The sequence below is a fragment of the Micromesistius poutassou genome, assembly GCF_964030765.1.
Source record: "Micromesistius poutassou genome assembly, chromosome: 11".
Taxonomy (NCBI): domain Eukaryota; kingdom Metazoa; phylum Chordata; class Actinopteri; order Gadiformes; family Gadidae; genus Micromesistius; species Micromesistius poutassou.
The window spans coordinates 3,340,515-3,360,618 of NC_140281.1; the positions used below are offsets into that span (position 1 = coordinate 3,340,515).

The 20,104-nt window shown below is 47.1% G+C and overlaps 1 protein-coding gene across 1 annotated transcript; it reads left to right on the plus strand.

Moving 5' to 3' along the window:
* The first annotated feature begins 208 nt into the window (after window positions 1-208).
* Window positions 209-19,775, plus strand: LOC311355597 (transient receptor potential cation channel subfamily M member 4-like). Its single transcript, XM_084475383.1, has 28 exons — window positions 209-395; window positions 882-943; window positions 1,768-1,945; window positions 2,190-2,370; window positions 3,520-3,689; window positions 3,894-4,071; window positions 5,433-5,497; window positions 6,325-6,561; window positions 6,748-6,850; window positions 7,080-7,201; window positions 7,470-7,769; window positions 10,763-10,864; window positions 11,054-11,182; window positions 11,592-11,721; window positions 12,101-12,246; window positions 12,611-12,723; window positions 13,212-13,319; window positions 14,072-14,118; window positions 14,539-14,777; window positions 14,966-15,081; window positions 15,221-15,353; window positions 16,136-16,310; window positions 16,759-16,924; window positions 17,207-17,388; window positions 17,850-17,982; window positions 18,190-18,262; window positions 18,453-18,546; window positions 19,497-19,775. The coding sequence occupies exons 1-28, from the start codon at window positions 336-338 to the stop codon at window positions 19,526-19,528; spliced, it is 3,774 nt and encodes a 1,257-aa protein (XP_084331509.1). The 5' UTR covers window positions 209-335; the 3' UTR covers window positions 19,529-19,775.
* The last annotated feature ends 329 nt before the right edge of the window (window positions 19,776-20,104 follow it).

Genomic DNA, 20,104 nt, shown 5'->3' on the forward strand with positions numbered 1-20,104 from the left:
AAACTCGTGCTCAAGTGCGGCTAAAGTTGCTTCAAGTCTGGGTAGCCTAGAGTTCAAGTCTTGCTCAAGCAAAGTCGCCCCTCCTGTTTGTCTTATTGTGGACCACACCCTCCTGCTGTATTCCTGACCACGCCCACACCTGTTTGTCTTATTGGTGGGCAACACCCTCTTCTGCATCCCTGACCACGCCCACACCTGTTTGCCCGAACCTGCACCGCTGCCGGAGCCGCACTTCAAATACCTTGAGGGAACGTCTCGATAACTTCAGCAGACATTTCACCACCTCGAAGAGACGTCGCCGGTGCAGATGAACCGCGGCGGACAGCGGTAGAACCATGACCAACCCGGAGGGCGACGAGGGCGTCACGAAACCCTCCAAATCCGAGAAGGACCAGGTGGGTTCGGTTCCGATCTGGTTAAGCAGCTGCCCGGGGAGCTCGGGGGAGCTCGGAGGATCTCCACAGACTGGAAGGGTTGATCGCCGGTTAATGTGAGGGGTTGTTCGCCGGTTGAAAGTCGACATGTCCGGGATCGTTTTCGGCTGATAAGAAACACACACGCTCGCTCTCTCGCTCTCGCTCTCTCTCTCGCTCTCTCTCTCTCGCTCTCTCTCTGACTCTCTCGGCATATGAAACAAAATATTTCCTTGTCAACGCAGGAACAAGGTAGAAGAGAAAAAAAAAGAAAAAATAAGGAATACAATGGCAATCTAAAATGTATAAACAATCAAAAAGTAGGAAATGTAGGTTTAATGTAGCCTACTGAACTAGGAAGTGTAAGCTTCGTGACTAGGGTTGTCAGCCAAAACTAATTAATACATTCCAAGTGGCATTCTGTTCCTTGTGGAAAAAATATGTAAACATGTGTCAATGTTCTTCTAGGCTTGGATTCCCAGGATCTTCAAGAAAAGAGTGTGTACGACATTCGTAGAAGATTCCTCAAGGTAATTCTGTCCCAACACAGAAATAATCCACCGAATTCTAAATGAGAATAATACAGGTACGCACAAAACACAGCAACGTGTAGAGTTGTTCCTAACCACTGTCACCAGAGATACTACTAAGTTCCTCCTATGTTCTTAACTGCAATTCCTCATAATTTTGAAGTGTTCCTCTTCTTTTGAATTAATTACTTTGATTTCTGAAGAAGTCCTTTCCATTCTTACAAACTGTGTTGTAAGAGTCAGCTGTGTGTGCAAGTATAAACCACTCACTTGTTATCTCTATAGTAAATCAATCAATACTGTTATCTAAAAGTAAATAAGTAAAATCCTAATTTGGATCCCTCTAAATCCTTATTATTGCATAATTAACATAGCGTGTAGTAGACCAGACCTCTGTATTTTTCTATATTATAATAATATCATGGACATCTTAGTCACAATTCCCTCCATGGAGTGCCCTTTTTATAAGAATATCTGTCTTATCTGATTGTAGTTAAAGGTGAGAAAATCACCAACATTGTACCTCTATGACAGTTTCTTTGCATCGGCATGCCTTTGGTCTCATAGATATAAAATGTTTTAAATAAAGTTCATAACGGTAACGGTATAAATAAACTTTAAAAAATATAAATAAACGAAGAGATGTCTGTGAAGTATTCGCTACAGTATGATAATATGATTCATGCTTTACCACTTACCAGTAATGGCAGGCTAGCTAGTAGACTACATTATATTAATATATATGAAGCATGCCTTACCAGTAATAGCAGGCTAGACTAGTAGACTACAGTATGTTAATATATATATGATACATGCTGTACCAGCGATGGCAGGCTGTGCCAGTGTGGGAACGCCAAAGACAGCCATCTGCCGGTGGCTCTGGGGGACTACTTCAGCACAGCCATCGTGAACCACTGGGACAGCAGCCAGCACTCCTCATTATACCCCACTGACGCCTTCGGAGAAATGCAGTTCGCTGGGGCCAGCAAGAGACAGCGCTACGTAGGTACCCGTCTGTCTTGAGCTACCCATCTGTCTGTCTTGAGAGCTACCCGTCTGAAAATTTCTGTCTGTCTGGACATACCTGTCTGTCTGTCTGTCAGATCATTGCAGTTGTATGGACATCACACTGACATCATGTGTTTGTAGTGCTCTTTAGTTATTTTGTAGATGTGTAGTTCTCTTTAGCTCTTTCGTAGTTTTCTGTAGTTCTTTGTAATACTCACCTTGTTGCCCCTCCTCCCAGTTTATGCGTTTGTCAAACGACACGGCCCCCTCCATCGTCTACAACCTGTTGACCCATCACTGGGGGCTGCCCTCCCCCAACCTGGTGGTGTCCGTGGTGGGGGGGGAGGGGATGGTGAAGGTCCCGACCTGGGTACGAGAGGTCCTGAGACAGGGCCTCGTCAAGGCCTCCCAGAGCACAGGTATGTACCCGCTCCTCTGTTCTCCTCACATCCTCCCACGCTTTTCTCCCCCTCTCCTCTTCTCCTCCTCTCCTCCTCTCTTCTTCTCCTCTCTACTTAACCCTCCTCCTCTTCTCTCTCTCTCCTCTTCTCCCCTCCTCTTTCTTCTCTACCCCTTCACTCCCCTCCTCTCTCTCCTCCGGTTATTTCTTTCTGTACACAATAGCTACTTCCTCTTTCCGCTGGTGTGCCATGGCCAGGTGGCAGCCCTCGTGCACGGTGCCGTGCATACTCTGTGTGCGCGCTCATTCCCCCAACTCTCTGGTGTGTTGATCAAGGTCAGAGATAGAGGGGCACAAACAGACTCTCTGTTCACCAGAGGAGGCCACGCGCCCGGACACACCCCTTCCTGTGTGTGTTGTTGAGGAGTAAATATAGAGAGGGACCGTTCTCACACACTGTCTGAGAACCGAAGACCACACAAATACCGTATGGTCTAAACTTAAAGACAACACACTGACTGAATGTGATATATAGAGATAGCTGGATGCCCTGATCCCGCACATAAGCTACGGTTAAAGATTCAGTTGAGTATTATGGTCTGTACCTTGTGAAATTTGCTGATAGGACATTGCTTCCTGTCTGAAGTGGTGTAGACTAGAGCTGGTTCTACTGTCTGACTGGTACAAACCATTAACCTGGTACCGCTACTATCAATCAAGGGTGTTGCTAGGATTTGCGGACATTCAGGGCTTAGCCTGGACCTCTGTAGGTCCAGAATGTTTTATGACTCTCCCCAGATCTCTGGGGAGAGTCATAAAACATTTTGGGCTTTAGCTTCGGACACCCAGGCCTTACGGCGCCCATGAACCATTCACTTGGTACCTGTACTCTCAATCAACCAATTACCACACCTGTTACCTGTACTACTGTCAATAATCAACCAATTACCACACATGTTACCTGTACTACTGTGCCCAATAAACCAATTACCACACCTGTTACCTGTATTATCAATTAACCAATTACCACTCCTGTTACCTGTACTATCAATCAACCAATTACCACACCTGTCACCTGTACTACTGTCAACAATCAACCATTCACTTGGTACCTGTACTATCAATCAACCAATCACCTCACCTATCCTACTGTCCCCCTGTCCTCCAGGTGCGTGGATCCTGACAACAGGTCTCCAGGAGGGGGTGGGCCGCTGTGTGGGGGAGGCGGTCCGAGATCACGCCACCGCGGCCGCCTCCTCCTCCGCCAACAAGGTGCTGGCGCTCGGGGTCACACCCTGGGGGGTCGTCCACGACAGCAAGCAGTTGGTCAACCCTAAGGTATAACATATGCACGCACGTGCGATCACGATCATGATCAAAAAACCCTCACCCGAGGAAAAACTGTAGCTGTTCCTCTTCTTGTCTCTCCTGGTCTCCACAATTATTTACTGGTCTCTTGTCTTAACCGGTCTCTTTCAGTCTTTACTTGTTTCTGCCATCTTAATGGTGGTCTTCTCCTCCCTGGTCTCTCATGGTCTCTAGGGTAGCTTTCCGGCTAAGTACACGGTCCAGAGCACATCCAGGGACTCGTGTTCCCTTGACAACAACTACCAGGCCTTCCTGCTGGTGGACGATGGCAGCGTGGGCCGGCGGGGGATCGAGACCGGCTTCAGAGCCAAGCTGGAGGAATACATCTCCAACCAACGCACCGGGATCTCTGGTCAGAGCTGTGTGTGTGTGTGTGTGTGTGTGTGTGTGTGTGTGTGTGTGTGTGTGTGTGTGTGTGTGTGTGTGTGTGTGTGTGTGTGTGTGTGTGTGTGTGTGTGTGTGTGTGTGTGTGTGTGTGTGTGTGTGTGTGTTGTTTTTAAGTAGTCAAATCTTTTTTCACTTTTCCGTCATATTGTAAATAATTAACATGTTAGTTGCATAATATTAGTTCCAATTATAATGTTGGTTCTTATTTTCAATGTTATAACAATGTTAGTTATGGTTATGGTTATCAGTGTTACTAATTCTAATGCCCCTTTTCCACCGACAATACCAGCTCAACTCACCTCGACTTGGCCCGCCTTTTTTTGCGTTTCCATTGTCAAAAAAAGTACCTAGTACCTGGTACCGGGTACTTTTTTTAGTAGCACCTCCATCGAGGTTCCAAGCGAGCTGAGCAGGTACTTTTGTATGACGTAAACAGGCTGCTGGCAACTGATTGGCCAGCGGCTGCAAACGGGAATAATCACTCAAAGTTAAGTTGTGTCCGGCGTGGCTGGAGTCCACGGACCGACGGACCCGCTCCTGAGGGGGACATGGATCGATGTTTTGCCTTGTGTGTCGCTCCTTTCCCGGGGCTGGAGTTAGGCTGCCCGTGGTTGTGTGTCCGGCGTGGTTGTGTGTGTCCAGCATGGCTGGAGTCCACGGACCCGCTCCCAAGGGGGACACGGATCAGCGTTTCGCTGTTTCGTTTTAGTGTCGTTCCTTTCCCAGGGCTTCCCAGAGTTTCGCCTCCCTCAACGTTACCATATGACAACAATAGACGCGCAGTCATTGCGTATTTTATTTTATTTTATTTTAATTTCTCATTTCCATAACCTTTCCCGGGAATCAGGAAATAGTCTTGATCAGATTTCCTGGGAATCCCGTCTCCCGGGATTAAAACCTAATGACGACCCGCCCATGTTGAAGAGGTTCTTTTCTACGACCCGCCCACGTTGAAGAGGTACTTTTTTAGATGGAAACGCAACGTGCCTGTAACCAACCAGCTAAGTTGTGGTGAGTTGAGCTGGTACTGTCAGTGGAAAAGTGGCATAAGTGACTCAGATCCTCATCTCCCCCTGGTGGCGATGGTGCGATGGTACTGCGTGCCAGAGCCTGAATGTTGCCAGAGGAATCCAACAAGTCTAAACACTCAGATACACAAGATACACAAGATGCCTCTCCTCTGACGTGTGTGTGTGTGTGTGTGTGTGTGTGTGTGTGTGTGTGTGTGTGTGTGTGTGTGTGTGTGTGTGTGTGTGTGTGTGTGTGTGTGTGTGTGTGTGTGTGTGTGTGTGTGTGTGTGTGTGGTATGTGTGTGTGGTTCAACAGGCAGTGGCAACATCGACATCCCTGTGCTCTGCATGCTCATCTCAGGGGAGACCAACATGCTGGAGGTACCTTAACCATGACCTTAACCATAACTCATAATCCCGGACTCTGACCCTAACCCATGGGCATCCCATGAGTATCCGTGACCTACTGGTTAAAGAGTTGGACGGAGGGTGGCCGGTTCGAATCCCGACCTGTAGGCAAAAACATGGACGGGGGGAGTGGTTGTGCAACACTCTCCTACGTCCTCATCCACGGATGAGGTGCCCTTGAGCAAGGCACCTGAAACCCCCACCTGCTCCCCGGGCGCTGCACTGCGGCTGCCCACTGCTCTGGGTGTTCACCGGCTCCCGGATGGGTCAAAAGCAGAGAAAGAATTTCCCCCAAAAAGGGACAATAAAGGGTAATTTAACTTAACCCCTGATATCCGAGCCTGGCTATTGCCAGACCAAGCTCAATCGTAGATTGCACGTTGGTCTGGGGAAGTTGCTGTCATTTTCTTCAGCACAAAAGGCGTGATCAACAGGCGGAGTTAAATTGACTCTGTACGCAATTGGCTGCTTGCCGTCGCTTCCCAAGTTCCCTATCGTCATTGTGTTAAACCAGCCAATAGCGCGCCAGGGGGAAAAGCCAGCTTGGTGATTGGCTCCCGCAAAAATGTATCGAAACTAGGAAGAAATGTATTGCTCTTCTCCAGACCCATCTGCAGAGCGAACTCAAATCGCCGGCAGAATGGGGGGGCTACCCAGTCTACTGATATCCCTGATCTCTCTGATCTCTCTGATCTCTCTGATATCCCTGATAGCTCTGATATCAATACTCTTCCCTTGTGCTAGCTAGCCACCTAGCGTTCTCTGATATTGACCCATGTTGCTATCCCTCTCCACTCCAGCGAGTGGAGATGTCTCTGAAGACCTCCATGCCCTGGCTGATCCTGGCGGGCTCTGGGGGCGTGGCTGACCTGCTGAGTGACATCCTGGAGCGGGTGTCGCCGGCTCCGCCCTCGAGTGGGCCCCCTGCGGAGGGGGAGGGGGAGGCGGCGCCCAGCGTCGACATGAGGGAGCGAGTGGCAGAGTACGCCCGGGTGCACTTTCCTGGCCATGACAATCTCGACAAACTGGTCGAGCAGGTAACCGCCTCATTAACATATGTCATTCATGTATCTCCTTAATGGTCGCATGACCATTAAGGAGGACCACTAATCGTAACCCTAACCAAGGAGATAGGAGGTAACCTGAAAGCCAGGTTACCTCCAAACAAAAGGCGAAGAAGACATAGATAACCCCATGATACCCCATATATGTATCTTCTCCAGGTGCTGAGTATTTACCACTCCAGAGACCTGATCACTGTGTTCCACGGAGAGCAGGAGGGGGCAGATGACTTTGACACAGTCCTGCTCAAAGCCCTCGTAGGAGGTACTCTATATAGTAAACTAAATAAACATAGTATACATATAGATAGAACTATATATATATATATATATATATATATATATATATACACACACACACACACACACACACACACACACACACACACACACACACACACACACACACACACACACACACACACACACACACACACACACATACACACACATAGACCAGAGGTACAACGGCTGTATATGTGTGTGTATTCCAGCCAGTAAGCGGCGCATTCTGAGCGACGTTAGCCCCAACATGGAGGAACTGAAGCTAGCGGTGGCGTGGAACCGCGTGGACATTGCAAAGAGCGAGCTCTTCAACGGCAGCATCATCTGGAAGGTGAACCACGAAGCACCCTGTGGAGCCCATGGCGCTACGCTTCATTAGCCACGTTACATTAGCAATGCTACATTAGCCATGCTATATTAGCCACACTACATTATCCATGTTAGATTAGCTTTGTTATACAAGCCACACTACATTAACCATGCTACATTAGCTATGTTACCAGGGTTAATAGGTGGAAGAAAAACAAGGTAAACAAGTCATTAAATGTTTTTAAAAAGGGTTAAGTTTGTCCTGACGTTTGACCTCTTGACCCTTGCAGTACGCTGACCTGGAGGAGTCGATGACGGACGCCCTGGTCAACAACAAGCCCGAGTTTGTTCGTCTCTTCACGGAGAACGGCCTCAACATCGTGGACTACCTGAAGTACGGCAAGCTGGAGACACTGTACAGCTCTCTGGCTGAGGGCACGCTGGCCTACCGCCTGCTGCAGCGCATGCTGCAGCGCCGCCTCCAGGAACGACAGTGCACTACAAGCTCTGCCAACGTGCTGGACGACACGCCCGACTCTGCCACCAAGTTGATGGCCGGAAACGGTCCCAACAGTCTCAGCCTGTTGGAGGTAATGACCACCAGAACATGAATGTATTAACTCTATGATGAATCCAGGATGAAGTTAAAGGGCTCATGTCATGCCACCTGGTGTGGGTGTGATAAGCTGGCACAAGCCGTTTGAAAATCATTCCTTCCCTGTGCCATGGTGACATCACAAGTGGGCTTGTCCACCCAGATATATGAAGGATAGATGAGCAACGTTTGCTACAGTCTACTGGGTAGGCTGGTAGACTGATCTATCCGGTGTACATCTAGGTGGACACGCCCACTTGTGATGTCACTATGGCACAGGGAAGGAATGATTTTTCAAACGGCTTGTACCAGCTAATCACACCCACACCTGGTGGCATGACTTGAGCCCTATAAAGGTAGGGGAGAAGCAAGCCAGAGCAAGCTTGATTTCGAAAGTAGCCAACGATATCAATCACACTCCTTCCTTCAGGCCTCCTTCCAAGGCAACTCCCTTAAACATGCTAGCTTTTGCCAAAGGCCTGCCTAGATAGATAGATAGATAGATAAACTTTATTGTCTGTCACGAGTGACAGAAATTCGTCTTTGACAGGCTTGTATAAAAAAACACTAAGAAACAAACAGACATTAAAAACAACAATGTTGTGCAATCATGCTAAAAAAGAGGAGGGGGGGGGGTGTTAAAGGAAGCAGAATGCTCATTTCTTATTGTTCAGGATGGTTATTGCAGAGGGGATGAAGGATTTTTTGTAGATGTTTTTCCTGGCCAGTGGAACCTTATGGCGTTTGCCTGATGGCAGCAGCTGGAAGCAGTGGTGGAGGGGGTGAGAAAAGTCTTCTGTGATCAGGGTGGCCTTCCTGATCACAGACCGGCTGTACAGTTCTGAGAGGGGGGTTTGTGGTGCTCCAATGATTTTGCTGGCCTGGTTAACTGTGCGGGAAAGTTTGGTCTTGTGTTTGGATGAGAGGAGGCTGTACCAGGAAGAGATGTTGAAGGTGAGTAGGGATTCAATGAGGGACTGGTAGACCAGAGTTAAAACATGTGTGCTGACGTTGAAAGTCCTTAATTTCCTCAGCAGGTAGAGGCGCTGTTGTGATTTTTTAAAAATGGTGTCTGCATGCTGAGAGAAGGAGAGGCAGTTGTCCAGGTCAGTTCCAAGGTATTTAAAAGACTCAACCTGCTCCACCAGCTGACCCTGGATGCTGAGTGGTTTAAAAAGAGCAGTTGCTGACTCCCTTCTGCCCCCACAGCACAGCTCTTTGGTCTTCTGGACATTTAGCTCAAGACAAAGCTGGTTAAAAGTCTGTGCCAGGTTTTCAACAGCCTGCTGATACCGGTCCAGAGCAGTGGTGTCGGTCAGGTGGGCCACCAGGGCCATGTCATCCGCATATTTAAAAAGGCTGATCCCCTCGCTGTTACAGGTGATGTTGTTTGTGTACACAGAGAAGAGAACGGGAGATAAAACACAACCCTGGGGAACACCTGTGTTTAAAATCAGCTTCTTTGATTTAAAACCATTTAAAAGCACCTGTTGTGGCCTGTCATTTAAAAAATTCTTGATCCATAAAACCAGTGTGGGATGAACTTGGAGATCTAAAAGAGCATACAGCAGGGTGTCTATGTGCACAGTGTTAAAAGCAGAGGAGAAGTCCATAAATAAGATCCTGGTGTGAGGGTGTGGAGAGTCCAGATGTTTAGTGACAGTATTCAGCAATGTGAGACTTGCGTCCTCGACACCCCTTTTTGCCCTGTAGGCAAACTGAAAAGGATCCATTTTGTGTGACAGCATTTTGGCCAGGAGGTCACACAGGACTCTCTCCATGCACTTGCACAGCACGGAGGTCAGGGCCACTGGTCTGTAGTCTTTCAGCTCCTTAGCTGGTGTTTTTTTGGGGATGGGAATTATGGTGGATTCCTTCCAATTATTGGGGACGTTTCCCGAATCCAAAAGGCACTGAAACAGTCTTGTGACCACTCCACCTAGCTGAGCAGAGCAGTCCTTAAGTACCCTGCCTCTGAGCTTGTCAGGGCCAGAGGCTTTATGTGGTTTGACCCGGCAAAGGATGGAGGTTACCTGCTGCTCGTTGATGGTGATGGCTGGGTGGGGGGAGATGGTGGTTGAGCAGTCAAAGTCGGATGGGGAGTTGTTGTTGAACCGGGCGAAGAAGGTGTTGAGTTGTTCTGCAAAGGGGGCGGGGTCCGGACGGCTGGCCACTACGGGTTTGGCAACTCTGTCCATCATAATATTTAGACCCTGCCATGCTTCCCTTGCATTGCCAGATGTTAATTTTTGCTCCACCTTGTTCTTGTAGCTGATTTTTGAAAGCCTAGCCATCCTTCTGAACTCTTTCTCCAACTCCCTCACTCTGAGTGTGTCCCCTTGCAGGAATGCTGCTTTCTTTTGGACTAGGCAGATTTTCATGTCCCTTGTAACCCATTTTTTATTATTTGGGTGAATAGTTATCTGTTTAGTCTGTGTCACTGTGTCCTCACAAAATGAAAAGTAGGAGGTTAACACATCAGTAAGCATGTTGAGATCATTGCCATGGGTATCAAAAAACAAATCCCTAGCCTTGTAGAAGACTCGGTCGTGTGCAGTGAGTGCGAGGGCAAGGGCAGAGTGCACGCACAAAGCCGGCTGGGTAGGAAGACAGACAGGTATGCCATCCAATAGGATGGGCATAAAGGGGGGCTCGATAAATCAAACGAAAAATCTAAAATAAAAGATTCCGGTATCTCGAGCTGCGACAGCTCGAGACAGCTCGAGATACCGGAATCTTTTATTTTAGATTTTTGTTTGATTAATCGATTGCTTTTGGGATGTAAAAATAATTTCAACAGATCACAAAAAAAGGTTCTATAATAAACGGCGCACTCTTTAATCTTTAATGCATGAATCAGGCCGTGTGAGTGTTGGGTGGTATTTTTGATTGAGTGTATTTTGTGTTTGTATTTTATTGTATTGTATTGTATTTTGTTTGCGTGTGTTAGTGAAGGTGTAATGAAAATGTGTTTCCTGGGGGGTCCAGGTATCAGGGGTCCTGGAGCTGTTGATTGGGGACGTCTGCCAGCCGTTCTATTACTCTGCTTTGGGACTCGACCCCAACCTGTCCAAGAGGAAAGCCCTGAAGGTACCGAACCGTTGACCCCCAGAACAGGAAGTCTGACGCCCATTCTTCTCATATATCATCTGGAATCTGTCATCTTCTCCTCTACCTTCTCCTCTCCTCCTGCTCCTTCTTCTCCTCCTTCACTCCAACTCCACCTCATCTTCTCCTGATGTCCCCTTCCTCCTCCTACTCCTTCTCCTTGTCATCCAGAAAGCCAGTAAGGTGTTGCGTGGAGACCGGCGCTACCGCGAGATCCGGTGTCTGTACCCGTGGGCGTCACTCTTCATCTGGGCTGTCCTGCAGAACTACAGTGACATGGCGGTCTTTTTCTGGGAGATGGTAACGTAGCCACCTGTAGCTCTGACCCTAACTACCTCTCCTCATGTTCACTATGGTGACCAGAGGGGGCGGCAATGGCTCAAGAGGTACAGCGGATTGACTTGTAACTGGAAGGTTGCTGGTTCGATCCCCGGCTCCTCCTAGCGTGTCGAGGTGTCCCCGAGCAAGACACCCAACTCTACCTGCTCCCGATGAGTTGGCTGTTGCCTAATATGGTGGACACCGCAGTCGGTGTGTGAATGTGTGCATGACTGGGTGAATGTTAGGCCATGATTATAAAGCGCTTTAAGTGGCTGTTGGTTAGAAAAGCGCTGTATAAATGCAGTCCATTTACCATTTACCAGTCAGGTCATCTCTGATGGTGTCGTTAAATTCTAAAAACCCATCTTCTCCTCTCCTTCTCCTCCAGGCGGGGGAGACGGTCCTTAGTGCTCTGAGCGGCTGTAAGCTCCTCAGGGAGATGTCTAAGCTGGAAAGCGAGACCGAGACCAAGCTCTCCATGAAGGAGCTGGCTCAGCGCTTTGAGAACATGGCCCACGGTGAGATGTCCTGCATCTCCTCTCCTAAATGTCACCCCCTCTCACTCTCGTCCTCTCTCGTCTCTCTCTCTGTGATAATCTCTATCCAGTTCTCTTGTCTGTCTGTGGTTAAAGGCGTCTACTCGTTGAAAGATAGTTTGCCTTTTGCTTTTCTGTTTCGCATGTTCAAAGGACCAGGTGACTTGGTTCGGTCCTGTGTGTGTGTTCATGTGGGCTGCTTTGTGTTCACGTGTGTTGCATTGATGCCAGAGCAGTTTTGTTTCAATATGTTAGTGTGTGTGTGTGTGTGTTCATGTGTGTTGAATTGATGCCAGAGCATTTTTGTTTTAATGTGTTATGTGTGTGTGGATGTGTGTTGTATTAATTTGTGTGTGTCCAGATGTGTTTGGCTCATGCTACCAGAGCAGTGAATCCCGCTCCTTCACGCTGCTGATCCGGAAGTCTCCGGTGTGGGGCGCAACCACCTGCCTGCAGATGGGCACCGCTGCGGACGCTCGCCTCTTCTTCAGCCAGGACGGAGTCCAGGTGCACTTCCTGTTAGAATATAACACCCTTCCAGTTAGAATGCCGCTCGCATCCTGTTCACAGACTGTTTTCTCAACTATCCCTAACCCTGACTACAACTCAATTTCTATGATCATTTCTCTAACTTCCTCTTGGAATACAAATCACTTCCTATTAGAATATAACCAACTCACTCACTTCCTGTTAGGAACTGTGTTTAGATATTGATGATGAAGATGAGTTGATGACGAAGGTGGTGTGTGTGTGTGTGTGTGTGTGTGTGTGTGTGTGTGTGTGTGTGTGTGTGTGTGTGTGTGTGTGTGTGTGTGTGTGTGTGTGTGTGTGTGTGTGTGTGTGTGTGTGTGTGTGTGTGTGTGTCCTGTAGTCTCTGCTGTCCCAGATCTGGTGGGGGGAGATGAGGAGGAGCACAGAGGTGTGGAGGCTGGTCCTCACCTTCTTCTGCCCCTTCCTCTGCTACACCTCCCTCATCGCGTACAGGTGGGGCCTGTGTGTATTCCGTTGATGTTTATCCTTTACATCCTCCATTTGCTTTTTTATATTACTGATCATCTTTTGGATTTTGATGCTGATGTGATGCTGATGTTCTCCCCAGGTGATGTATTGGGATGTTATGTAATGTTTCCTTGTTGTGGTTGTGTGTGTGTGTGTGTGTGTGTGTGTGTGTGTGTGTGTGTGTGTGTGTGTGTGTGTGTGTGTGTGTGTGTGTGTGTGTGTGTGTGTGTGTGTGTGTGTGTGTGTGTGTGTGTGTGTTGTCATGTTATGTCTTGCTATGTGTTTTGTGTTGTGATTTGCTGTTTTGTGTTCTGATGTATTGTTATGAAATTATGTGTTGTTCTGTGATGCTTGTTTGTTGTTGTGTTGTTGGGATTTGTTCAGTATGTGTGTGTTGATGTGTTACTATGGGATGTGTGGTGTGTGTGTTATCGGTGGATAGCTGATGTTCTCCCGTGTGTTTCTCCTGTCAGGGAGGAGGAGGACGAGGAGCAGGAGGAAGGCCACGGAGAAGACATCCCAAGACATGACTACAGAACCTACGGGACCACAGTCTTCTCCTTCTCCGACATCAAACACCTGTAAACACCCCCGCTGTCCCCTGACATCACCCCTAAGTCCCCCCCTCTCCTGTCCCATCACACCTAAAGACCACCTCCTTCTCTGAAGTCATTGCCTAAAGACCGCCCCCTTCTCTGACGTCATCGCCTAAAGACCGCCCCCTTCTCTGACGCCATCGCCTAAAGACCACCCACTTCTCTGACATCACACACCTAAAGACCGCCCCCTTCTCTGACGTCATCGCCTAAAGACCACCCACTTCTCTGACCTCACACACCTAAAGACCACACCCTTCTCTTAAGACCACCTTATCCTGTGACATCACAGCAATGGAGCATCCCCTTCTCTGACATAAAACCTAAAGACCACCTTCTCCTCTGACATCACAAGTAAATGAATGACCTCTCTTCTGACATCACAAGTGAAGACTACCCTCCACTCCTATGACATCACACCTTAAATCCACACATTCCTTTGACATCACAAGTAAAGAATGACCTCTCCTCTGACATCACAAGCAAAGACCACCCTTAAAATTACTCTCCTCTGACATCACAAGTAAAGACCGACCTCTCCTCTGACCTCACAAGTAAATGAATGACCTCTCTTCTGACATCACAAGTAAAGACCACCCTGTCCTCTGACATCACAAGTAAAGACCATCCTCTCCGCTTTGTTCCGAGAGCCTCAGAAGGATGTAGCTCAAAACAGTGTCCTGTTTTAGACCTGTACTTCCTGTCTCACCTTTTTATCCTTTTTATTGTCATTCCAGAGAAGCTTCTCCTGGGGACGGATCTCCAATGTCTCCCACCATTAAAGGTGAGGTTAAGGACATGTTAAAGGTTAGGGTCAGAACATTGTAAAGGATTTGGCCGGTGTGTTAAGACCCTGGGTTAATGGTTGACATTGTCTGTGTCCAGATGTAAAACACTGTGTAGACGCATTCTGAAACTGGGCATCAATTAACATCCATTATATTCCAAATGAGTGTTTAGCAGTTCCAATAGCTGTGACATTGTTTTATCCAACCCAGGTAACCACGTACCAACTGCCCTCACTAGGAAGCTTTCATTAATATTGGCCACAAAAATAGTTTGTGGGCACCATTAACACTTTCCATTTCAGTGTTAACATGCCACTGCGCATCATCATGGATTTAGAGACTGAGGCGCGCAGGTAGAATTTAGCGGGAAGATAATTGATTGATTTCTAGTTCTGACCCTCAGTTCTTCTCTCCAGGCATACGGAGATATTCCACTTTGCCCAAGCGGCCCTTCATCGTGGCAAGATGGCGTCAGTTCTGGTACGCTCCAGTCACCTCCTTCTTGGGCAACGTGCTCATGTACTTCCTGTTCCTGCTGCTGTTCGCCTACGTGCTGTTGGTGGACTTCAAGGACCCACCGCCCGCTGGCCCTGCCGTATCGGAGTACGTTCTGTACTTCTGGGTCTTCACCATCGTGTGTGAGGAGATCCGAGGGGTGAGGTCACACAGTCATCACCGCATCACGCACACACTCACTCCATCTTGTAAGATGTCATAATGCAAGCAGTAGGCAGTGGGGTGTTTTCTAGCAGACTAGAACCTTGTTATTAATACCAGTGTTGTGGAAATGCAGAAACTTTAATTTGAGCGCTTTTGACTCTCTCTCTCTCTCACTCTCTCTAGACCTTCCTGGTTGGTAGTCTGAGTCTGCGTCAGAGGCTGAGGTTGTACTGGCAGGACGTGTGGAACAAGTGTGACCTGACAGCCGTCGTCCTCTTCATAGCTGGAGTCACCTGCAGGTACACACACTCACTGCCACACACACACACAATGTAAAACACAACGATGGGTGCTTTTTGTGTTTGACTAAAATGTGTGTGTTTAACATAATGTGTGTGTGCATTTCAGTGTGTGAATCCATGTGTGTGTGTGTGACAGGATGTTTTCCCCGTGGTTTGATGCGGGCCGGGCCCTTCTGTGTGTGGACTACATGGTGTTCACACTCCGGCTCATCCACATCTTCGCCATCCACCGCCAGCTGGGGCCTAAGATCATCATTGTCGGCAAGATGGTGAAGCCTTCTCCTTGAACCTCTAAAACACACAGAACCAACCTCTAACACTGCTGTAGCACAAAAAACATGCCTCTGAAAACACAGAAAACCTTCCTCTCAAATCTCTTAAACACACAAATCCAACCTCTAAAAGCTATTGAGCTCAAAAGTGTTCCTCTAAAGCGGCCCCTGTCTGGTGTTCTGTCCCTTTAGCTGCTATTCTCCCCCAGTCCACCAGAGGCCCTCACTCTTCCCCTTGCTTTGCAGATCCTGCCACTCCCATCTGTATCCCATCAGTTGATTTCCCTCACCTGAGTGTCCTTGTCCATCTTTACACCTGCAGCCAATCCCCTCACCTGCCCCCATATATATATCAGTTAACTTCCTTTATCCCCTTGTCATATTGCTGTAGCTGTTATGTGATTTTGTCAATGTTTGTGATTCTAGTTGTCATGTTGTAATTAACTTTGCTCTGAGTTGGCGTCTGCGTTTGGCTTTCGTTCCTGCTGCCCTTCTAGCAGCAGTCCTGACCAAAACGTCTTAAAGCCACCAGGTTTTAAGCCGGTGGTTTCACCAGGTTGGTGAAACCACCGGCTAATCACACCACACCTGATGGCATGTCATGGGACCTTTAAACACACACAAACCTTCCTCTAAAACACCAAAACTTTCTCTAAACAAAAACCAACACAATGCATAATACACCCCAATAAGAGAACAGGCTTAACTAACTGGATCTCTCTCTCCTTTTTTTTTCTCTCTCTCTCCCTCTTTTTCCTTCTCTCTCTCTCTTTCTCCAGATAAAGGACATCTTCTTCTTCCTCTTTTTCCTGGGGGTGTGGCTTATGGCGTACGGCGTAGCAAATCAGGCGCTGATCTACTCCTACGACCCCCGGCCGGACCGTATCTTCAGGAGGGTCTTCTACCGGCCCTACCTCCACATCTTTGGACAGATCCCAGTGGAGGAGATGGACGGTAGGACGCTGTCGCTATAGCAACCAACACAGCGGGCTACAGCCTGGCCCCTTTAAGTGTTGAACTAAAAGGCTCCTTCAGCCCGTCTCTGCAGTTCCACCGCGGTCTTAAGACCAGTGAAGATCAGGAAAGTGTGTGTGTGTGTGTGTGTGTGTGTGTGTGTGTGTGTGTGTGTGTGTGTGTGTGTGTGTGTGTGTGTGTGTGTGTGTGTGTGTGTGTGTGTGTGTGTGTGTGTGTGTGTGTGTGTTGTACTTTTGATGACATGACGGTGTGCCACTGTATCACCAAGTTTTGATTTGGGAACAAACCTTCTCCAAAAGAGTGATAGCCTACTTGTAGATATTGAACATGACTGCATCGTTGCTGCGATACCGCTCCTCCCCTTCAATGTGGAGGGAACGACCCTAGCTTTTAACGGTGAGAGTGATTGAGGTGAATGTGTTTCCAGTGGGGAAGGAGTGGGACATGCCGTGCACCACCAACATCACACTGATAGAAGGCGGAGCTGAGCCCTGCAGGAACCAGTACGGTAACTGGTTGGTCGTGATTCTCCTGGTCATCTACCTCCTGGTCACCAACATACTGCTGATCAACCTGCTCATCGCCATGTTCAGGTACACAGCTGTGTGTGTGTGTGTGTGTGTGTGTGTGTGTGTGTGTGTGTGTGTGTGTGTGTGTGTGTGTGTGTGTGTGTGTGTGTGTGTGTGTGTGTGTGTGTGTGTGTGTGTGTGTGTCTAACCCATCTCTGCATATTGCTGCTCTGATGCAGAACCAAAACGTATTTCCCATGAGCCTTTCTGCTTTTTGGAATGAACTGTGATGGTCTTTTCGGGAGTTCAGGGAAGTATTCACACTGTTCCAATGGCCCCCTCTCACTCCTCCGCTCCGCTCCGCAGCTACACCTTCAACAAGGTGCAGGAGCACAGCGACGTGTACTGGAAGTTCCAGCGCTACAAGCTGATCGTGGAGTACCACTCCAGGCCCTCCCTGGCTCCGCCCTTCATCATCCTCTCCCACCTCAACCTCTTCATCAAGAGGCACATCCGCAGGGTGCCCTCCGCCAAGGTGCACGACTTCGGTCAGTCTCCCAGATACCTCGTTATAACCTCAACGTTATAACCGCAACGTTACCTAGTATTAACAAACTTTTTACCTCGTCATAACCTTGTTATAATCTCAATGTGTCCTGTGTACAACTTGCATATTGCCTCACTATGGAAATTTTATTACCTAATTTATTATCAATATTACATCGATATAACGTCAATATTACATCATTAAATTATTATCACCTCATAATGATTTAAATATTGCATCATTAAATTATAATTACATCAATATTCATATAATGAATATACACTTATTACATCTTAATTTTCCTTATTATTACCTCATTATTAGCGGATTACCTGATCATTACGTCATCATTAGCTCATCGTGACCTACCTGAACTACCTGGGCATTAGCTCATCACGCAGGATCTGCCGAGGTGAATGTTGACGGATGACGTGGTACCTGTTCCCCCCTGTTGCTCTGTAGTGCGGGAGCTGAAGGGGAAAGCGGCCAACCGGCTGATGACCTGGGAGAGCATCCAGAAGGAGAACTTCCTGTCCGCCCAGAGTAAACTGCAGCGCGGCAGCGACTCTGAGAGGATCAAACGCATGTCTGTCAAGTAAGATGACACGCCCGTACGAATTGGAACACGCCCGCCCGATGTAGACCACGCCCCCCTGCATGAGACCACGCCCTCCAGGCATCCTTTTTGTTCATTGATTTTTCTTGATTACAGCCTTAATATGAGCCGAAGGAGCTTTTTATTGTTTATTTTCCATGTGGTCTATCGTCTATCGTACCCTTGATGTACTTCCTGTTCCTGTAGATTGGACACGGTCGTCAAACAGATGGGCACCAGCAGAGACTACGAACACAGACTCAGAGCTCTGGAGAACGAGGTAGGGACCGTCTGATCACATGAGACATCTAGAGTGATGTGATGTCAGTTGGTGGTGGTGACGTCCTGGTGATGACGACGACATGTCATAGTGATGATGATGTCATGCCTCCCCACAGATGGAGTACTGCTCCTCCTCTCTGAGCTGGATTATAATGATGTCATAATGATGATGTCATGCCTCTCCACAGATGGAGTACTGCTCCTCTGCTATGAGCTGGATCGTGGACACGCTGGTCCAGAGCACCATGGTCAAGCCCTCCAGACCCCCGCCAACGTACAGAGGTACTGCATACTATACATTATATATGATATTAGGATTACGCATGATATATTATACAAAGATCCCATACTATCCATTATATATGATATTATAAAACGGGTGGCTTAAATCAAGCGATCTGATTGGTTCCCAACTGTTGTATATTGAGCGTATACACACAGCTATGACGCCCGTTCAGTTTACAGAGTTCAGTATCACTCCACGCCTAACTTGAACTGTTGTTTATTTTTATATAAAAGCAATAGCATAGTTCACTGAAGCCTAAAAACATGTTGATTGCCGGAGAGGGTGGAAATGTTGTAAAGCAATAGACACACGGTGAGTGAACTCGATAGTAGGCTAAATTGCCGGTGAACCAAGCTACCGTCTCTAGCCTTCTCTCTGAAGAACGCTACAGTGTGTTGCATAGCAACCGCCGTACACTTTGCAGGCAGCCAGGAGGTACTACTTTTTTGTATTTGTTAAAAAAAAAGCTTTTCCGACTTTTTCGCTTTTCATTTCACCATACTTACGTATCCGTTTTATATACCACAGTTAAGGGGGTCGCCGTCCCGACACGCAACGCCCCTTAACTGTGGTATAATGAGAACATACCACAGCCTGTCGTGATCTATTGCTTAATTGTAGAATTGTTAATATTATAATATTGGGATTATTAATGATATATTACATAAAGAACCCATACTATACAGTATTTAAAGAATAAACATACATATTTATACATATATTAGGATTGGATATGATACATTTTAGAAACAATACCTATTTATATTTAATATAAAGAATGGATATTGGTATATGGAAGTATTTTGTATACTTTATAAAGAATGTATGCTCAATATGAATGATCTTTCTGCTTGGTCACACTTAGAATGTCAAAGCTCAAAACAGAACAGTAGCGGTCTGTAGTGGTCTTATTCATAGTCTCTCTCCCCCCTCTCCCTCTCCTCAGTGCTCCATGCTTGTTCTACCACTTCCAACTGACGAGGTGCAGTAAGATGCACTGCCGCGGACTGGCCATCAGGTGGTGCTGTCCCCTCTTAGCTCACGGAGACCTACAGTTACCCAGCGTTATACTGGAAAAAGATTACTTTTTATCTACATGTTTATCTTTTTTACATGAACTGTTACTGATATTGTTTTTATCTACGGTTTAATAATTGAAAGGCTGATCCAATGTGTATAATTTCAATGTTTCCATAGTAACAACTGATGATGCAGTAGGCTATTATATGTTTTATATTTTGTGCAATAAACGATCAATACAACAGTATTGGAAAATACTACTACTTTGGGGAAAGTAAATGTTCAGTAAAGTAAATGATCTTATATAAAACAAATAAAAAAAACATGATCTGAAGTTAACAAAAATGAAATATGTCTAGTCATCATGACTAAATATTTTTAAAGATAGGCTACTGATTTATACAATAAATACTGTTCTATACATTAAATATACTATTTAGGCCTATAGGTGATATCAATTATGAATACCATGACAAACTATTCTGATTCTGATTAAGTGTTTTAAGTCTACAGCGCTATCACATCCTCTTCTCA